This window comes from Phoca vitulina, unplaced genomic scaffold (assembly GCF_004348235.1).
Source record: "Phoca vitulina isolate PV1807 unplaced genomic scaffold, GSC_HSeal_1.0 scaffold7, whole genome shotgun sequence".
In the NCBI taxonomy this organism is placed as follows: Eukaryota; Metazoa; Chordata; class Mammalia; order Carnivora; family Phocidae; genus Phoca; species Phoca vitulina.
In genome coordinates, this window is record NW_022589710.1 from 69,750,232 (window position 1) to 69,756,818 (window position 6,587).

At 60.6% G+C, this 6,587-nt stretch overlaps 1 protein-coding gene across 2 annotated transcripts in view; it reads right to left on the reverse strand.

Annotated features, from left to right (window-relative positions):
* The window catches only part of XRCC3 (X-ray repair cross complementing 3), a 14,484-nt gene extending 8,033 nt beyond the window's left edge, over positions 1-6,451 (reverse strand). For both annotated transcript variants that reach the window (XM_032406009.1, XM_032406010.1), the window contains exons 1-5: positions 6,210-6,451; positions 5,690-5,754; positions 2,951-3,556; positions 995-1,132; positions 490-702 (exon numbers count right to left, since the gene is read on the reverse strand). In XM_032406009.1, the coding sequence (XP_032261900.1) occupies positions 490-702; positions 995-1,132; positions 2,951-3,005 (406 nt within the window). In that variant the 5' untranslated portion in view covers positions 3,006-3,556; positions 5,690-5,754; positions 6,210-6,451. The remainder of the gene's footprint in view (positions 1-489; positions 703-994; positions 1,133-2,950; positions 3,557-5,689; positions 5,755-6,209) is intronic.
* Positions 6,452-6,587: the final 136 nt, after the last annotated feature.

Here is a 6,587-nt window from a genome sequence, read left to right on the forward strand (position 1 = left end):
CGTGTGTGTGAGCGCGTGTGTGCAGGCTGGTGGTGTGAGCGTGTGTGCACGAGGTCGCAGGAACCCTTGGGCCAGGCCCACAGCCCTCGAGGGGACCCTGTGCTCCGCTGCAGGCGGCTCCGCGGGTCACCAGGGAGGAGGCGCAGGTGGGCGGGCCGCTCCGATGGCGGACAGGCGGACAGGAGGACAGGTGGACAGGCGGACAGGAGGACAGGCGGACAGGAGGACAGGCGGACAGGAGGACAGGTGGACAGGCGGACAGGCGGACAGGCGGACAGGAGGACAAGCTGCAGTGCCGCAGCCCTCGGACCCTGCCCCCCGGGGGCGGAATCGACAGCAGACGTGAAGAGAAAGATGGAACCGGGAAGATCCCGTGGGTACATCTGGCGCAGCCTCCGTGGAGTGCGGCCCCGGCACTGCCGGCCCCCCCCCAACTCCTGAGCAGGACCCCCCCCCCACTCTGCCCCGCCTCCAGGGGCAGCCACTCACCGGCCTCCAGGCCTCCGTGCCGCCGCGGGAACTGCACGCTCAGGCAGAGCTGCAGTGCCAGCTGGGTCTTGCCGGCGGAGCTGGGGCCGGCCAGCTCGGTGAGGCCGTCGAGGGGCAGGCCGCCGCGGAGAAGGCCGTCGAGCACGGGGCAGCCCAGGCTCAGGCGCTGGTGCTGCGCGGGGAACCTCTGCTTCTGCTGGTGCAGATGCAGCGCTGCGAATGCGGGGGGTGGGGGGGGTCAGGCACCACGTGGTGGAAGGACAGGTGACCTCGGTCACGTGGGTGGATGAGGTGCCAGCCGGCAGGCAGGAGGCGGTCCCGGCCGCTGCAGTGCTCTGTGGGCACCTGGGGGCTCCGGGCTCTGACTGCCAACTCACCCCTTCTTCCCGCGCCCCTTGGCTCGGTCCCATCTCTTTTGGCCCAAGAACGGACTCTCGGAAGCGAGGGCCCCCATGGCCCTCCCCGCCACCTGACAGGTCCCCATCCTGACGCTCTCCGTGCGAACCTGTGCAGACGCGGCTCCCCTGCAGGTGTGAGGAGGCCGTTCTCAGCAAGTGCTGCACATCGAGGCTGGGGAGGCGGGTCAGTCTCTGCAAGTCTGGTCCAGAAAAATGCAAAACCTCCTTCACTGATTTCAGTTTGGCTGAAATTATACAAATAAATTATAGGGCAAGTTCAGACTACGGTAACACAAGGCAACACGACGACGACAACAGGTGTTTTCAGGAATGCTGTCTTCTAATGCTGGGGACCCGGCGGGCAGGGGCCTGATCCATCCACTCCCCGAGGCTCTGGGAGCCCCTGGGTAGAGTGTGATGACAGCAAGGAGGAGGGAGGGGGCCTGGGGGAGCCCCACCTCACAGCTGCAGTAGCAGGAGCCAGAGATGAGAGGGGCCTCTCCCAGGTGCCCAGAGCAGTGGATGCAACCCAGTTCCGCACCCCGGAAACATCTCTCAAGAAAGGAGGTTTCTGTGGCCGGGCAGGCCTACACGTAGGCAAGGCTAGAGGATGATTCCAGGGCAGGCTGGGGACCATGCATGAGGGAAGGGGTGCAGGACGGAAAGCTGAGCTGGGTTCCAAACAAGCGTCCGCTGTACCAGACTGCTGGCATGGTGGGGAGGGCGGGATGGCCGGTGGGACAAACAGCAAAGAATGCATGAGGGTTACAATGCCAGTGGGCAACAGCTAGGTGGGGAGGGTTACAGAGTTAATGTGTCCAAAAGGTCTGGTATTTGGAGAGGAGAGTGGATAAATTAATTTTGGGCTTGGATAAATGCATTACTTTCAAACTAGTACAAAATAAATTTGCTAAAAATATATTCAACCAATCCAGAAGCCAAAAATGAAAAACCACCACAAAAAGAAACACAAAAAATTGCTCAGCATAATAAGGCAGACTTAACCCCACATGTATCAGGAATTCCCTTAAATATGTATGCACTGAACGCTCCAGTTAAAACAGATGGACAGGCTGAATGAAAGGGAAAACAAAGCAAAACGACTGATGGGCTCTGAAAAAACCAAGAGCCAAGGATGAAGGAACAGGACCTCAAGACTCTGCCCCCATGTAGGACATCACCATGTTGCTGCACCAGCCCCCACGTGTACTTAGGATTCCATGTTATATGATCAACAAGCATCCTAATGTTGAAGCTTCCCCATCAAATGCCCCAGGAGACAGGGGAGATGGAAGGGAGTCCCAGGACGCCAGCTGGTGCAGGGTAGCTGGGGATGGATGCACCAGGAAACAAACAGAGTGGGTGAGCTGTTCAACCCTTTGAGCATTTAAAAATGAGGCACTGGTACTTGATGGACATACTGGACAATGTGGGGAAAGTCCGTGAGACATACACAGAAAACACAGCATTGGAAAAAAAGAGGCAACTAACAACATTGGGGAAAAATAACAAAGATGGGACAAGAAAGAAAACAATCTCAACCTCCCAGTTCAGCAGCAGTCATCATGTCCCCAGTCAAAACCCTAATGGCCCAAACTGCGTTCCAACTGTGGGGGGAGGAGTGGAGTAAGCGGGGGCACAAGCAAGCCAGTCCTCATCAGTGTAACACCCACTCTGTGAGTAATCCCTGACATTGACAAATTGAACACAGCAACATAAGCACATTATTTAGAAACCCAGATGTATGTAAATACAAAAGAAGTTGATAAAATCATAAGTGGTGTAAGTAGTTCCCTTTCACTTTTTAGACAATAAACATGTATTACCTTTGATGAAAATAAAATGAACTTTAAAAAAGTCCTCAGTGAAACACACACACACACACACACACACAACCGAAAAACCTGCAACACATTCCAGCACGGGTCTCTAATCAGGATCAGTTGTCTTGGGGAAGGGGAGGACTTGGACAGGCAATACTGTTAACTTGTTTTTCATGCACTGTGTACACGTACATCCATACATTTCACATATCTACTCGATCCAAACATCAATAAATATACCTTTCTTAACTGCAGCAATAATTCTGGGATTCAGGTCCAATTGATCCAAATCCATTTCTTCAACAGGTTGACCACAAAGACGAGTAACTTCTCAGGGACACAAATTCCAATGTGCTTGCTGTCACTGCAAGCTGCCCAGGAGCCGAGCACAGCAGAGTGATGGTGGCCTGGGTATGCAGTCCCCTTTGAGACAGGGGTTCACCGTCAGCCCCGAGGTTGCAGGAGAGACTTTACCAGGAAAACCACTGACGTAAGTCTAAGGCAACGCTTTTGTTAGAGCCCCCATTCGGTAACTTAGAAACCATGAATTCCAATCCACAGAGTGATGTGTTTGAAGAAGTGCCCCCAGGTCACCTGCATTCTAAAGGCCCACGCTACACAAGGCAGGCCCATTCTGTCCCCTGCAGAAAGGGTTAAAAATGAGCACGTGCTCCGGCCCGAGTCCTGGCCCAGGGACCTGGTTTCCAGATGAGCACCCTGCCTCGACCCGCCTCTTTGGTGAGGCTGACGCAGACAGCTGGAGATCACACGCACTGGGCTCGCGGGAATGAAGTGTCTTCTGCATTCTCCAGTTCCATCTCCCCTAAGTGTGTCTCCGTGGAGGATCTGGCCAGAATGGGAAAAGTGAGTTTTGAATCTTGCAGGATGCTTGCGGGTTGGAACCTCCCTGACTACCAAGCTGTTTCAGCGGAGGACAGTGGAGACTGTCCCACCCTTGCCCTGCAGCCCGCACCCGTCCCCTGACCAGCAGCCCTTCCCCGGCCTGAGCCCTAAATGCCGCGGGACAGGAGCCCAACCCCACCCCTGCTGGCTGCCCCACTCAGCCCAGGGCCACGCAGAAGCAAGCCCCCCAGATCAGCAGGGCTGGGGGTGCACCAGGGTGGGTGCAGGAACGCCAAGGCCCGCAGCCACACGCTGGCCCGCTGAACCCCGTGCCGATGTCCACCAGCAAGGCCTCCGCTGAGGGGAAGGTCACCTGCCCTTGCAGCGCTCCGAGTGTTATGATGTGGACAACATCAGGTTGATTTGGGCGCTTAGAGAACCAGGTCACTCGCACCGTCCCATTCACAGGCCGGTCAGGGAAACAGGTCTGGCACCCAGAACTGACAGTACCAGTTTGGGGTGGCTGTGGAGCCTGATGCCCAGGTGTGACCGCACCGCGGGATCAGGACAGCCGCTGCAGGAAGGAGCTCACGCTCCGGGTCCCACGTCTGCCTGTGGCAGGCGCTCCCAGGCCAGAGCTGCTGACACTGGTGAGGACACACGCAGAGGCCCCGGCCCCCCGGAGGCCACCAGGACCGCACACTGGAGGATGGTTGGGTCTCTGCTAGAAAGAGGCGCCTGAACGCAGGGCCCCAGGGCCAGCCACACGCAGGGAGAGGCGATGGGGACTGTGACGAGCTCCAAAAGGTACCCTGAGTGTATGGAAGGTGTGAGGTTAGATTCCTGAAGACAGAAAGCAAATACGAAAGAGCATATCATCTGCAGGAAAAGTAGTAAGTTGTCAAAGGAGCCGCGGCGCACCCTCCTGGCTTGGCAGGGAGCTCAGCTTCAGGAGCCCTGAGGACAAGAACGGGAAGAGGTGACGCAGGGAGCCACCACCCAAAACCACCTCCAGGTCAGCAGAACACCCGGACGAAATGCCAAGCTTGCGGTTTTCAAATTCTGGAGAAAGAGAGTGTGTGTGTGTGTGTGTGTCCTTCCCCTGGACCCGTGGAAAGCCCCGGGGGCATGCCTTGATGCGACAGGCAGCCGAGAGGCTGGGCTGGGGTCCGGTCGTGAAGACGGACGGCCGGGTGAGCGAGGTTCTGGCTGAGGCTGCCCACGCTGTGCGTGTGGAGCCAGGGACGCTGGCAGGGGGCTGCCGCCTCCGGGAGCTCCCCGGATACAAAACTTGGATCCCAAGGAGCAGCTCGACACAGGGCAGGAAAACAAGCCGGGTGAGTGCAGCGCCTCAAGCTTACGTGGTGGAGGAACAGGGCATCGGGAAGCAGAGGGACCACGGGTGGAGCCCCCGTAAACCAGACACAGGCCCGGGGGCTGGACAGACAGCCTCCAGGTGGGCGCCCTGTCCCCCGCCTCCCTGAGGGCTCGGGCCTGAGCCAGCCATCCTCCGGGCCTGTGCCCACGCAGAGCTGCAGGCCGGGGCAGCTTCCTGGAGCGTTTCGGTTACTGTTTACGGGGCACAGTGAGCATCACGTGCCACTGGGTGAGTGGAACAGAGCTACCGGAGAGAAGCCACGGTTTGCATGAACCATTAGGATCGTGACTTTGAAGCAGTTCCTGCCGGAGTGGAGGCCAGGGGGACTCACTGTCTCCGGCTTCAGGACACTCCGTCGGGACCCGGCGGCTAACCCAGGCCGCACGGAGCGCCCGGAGCCCCACACGGACTGGCCCACCTTCACTCTGGGCAGCAAGACTCACGTTTCAAGCCGCTTTAATGAACCTGTGCGGAGGAATTACTGGAATCCCACTTCAGCGGCAGGTTGGGCGGCAGGCCCGGACGCTGTAACCGGGGAGGGGCGGGCCGGCCTCCCCTCCCGCAGAACAGGGCCACCGCCTCTGGCCAAGCTCGGCTAAATTCAGGCAGGGCAGTGCGGGAAGTCCCCGGTGCTGGGACTCCGGCGCTCTCAGGACGCTTCTGAGCACACTTCCCACGTCCGGCCTCGCTCAGACCTCAGGGGGGCGAGATCACCAGCCCGCCCTGCTGACCGGGAGAGGGACGCGGCAGCCACTTACCGACAAGCTCAGGTCCTACGGCCGGCAGGGGTCCAGGTCCCGCCCGCAGTCTGCGGCCCGCACGCCTGTGAACAAATCCAGCAGGAACCGTTCAGCGGCCACACTGCACAACGCGGTGATCCCGAGGCTGGCCTGCCTGGGGCGGGGCTGGGGGGCAGCGTGTGTGTGTCGTCCCGGCGGGAGCAGCCCACCCACTCTCAGGGTGGCCATCTAGTCCGGTTCCCCTCCCGGAGGGGGCGATGAGCGCTGGTTCATCCCAGGGCCGCTGGTAGGGAGCTTCTCCCGGTGACCCGGGGGGCCCTTGCCCCGGCCGGCCTGGCCTCCTGGGTCCGCGGCCCTTCTCAGGACCCTGTCCTCTCCGGGGACCCCTTCCCTTTGCAGGCCCTGCACCGCCTTGCCCCGTTCTCGCCAGCGACTCCTGCAGGCCCACGTGACGGCCCAGCGCACCTTCTCTTCCGCGACGCGCCCCACCTCCACGGCGGTCCACCTGGACGCCCACCTTCGTGCGGCCCTCGCTCACCTTTCACCCCACGGTCCCCAGACTGCCGCCGTCACCCCAACTGGCCCTGCAGCCCGCCGGCCTGCTTGGGTCTCTGCGGGGGGCAACCCCCAGGACGGGCCTCCGCACCCCGGCTCCCGAGCTGCCAGAACCCCGCCAGGGCCTGGGCTCCGCCTGTCCCCTCCTCCCGCCCGCGGGCGTGGACTGTGCGGACGACCCGCGACCGCGCGGGGGCCCAGCTCACCGCGCGCCGACCCCGCGCCGCGCCCCCGCGGCCCACCACTCTCACCGCGCGCGCGCTCCGTTCGCCGCCTCGCGCTGCCCCGCCCCCCGCAACCTCCCTTTCCAATGAGAGCCGGGCGGCCCGCACCGGATTTGCCAATCAGAGAGGAAGCAGGG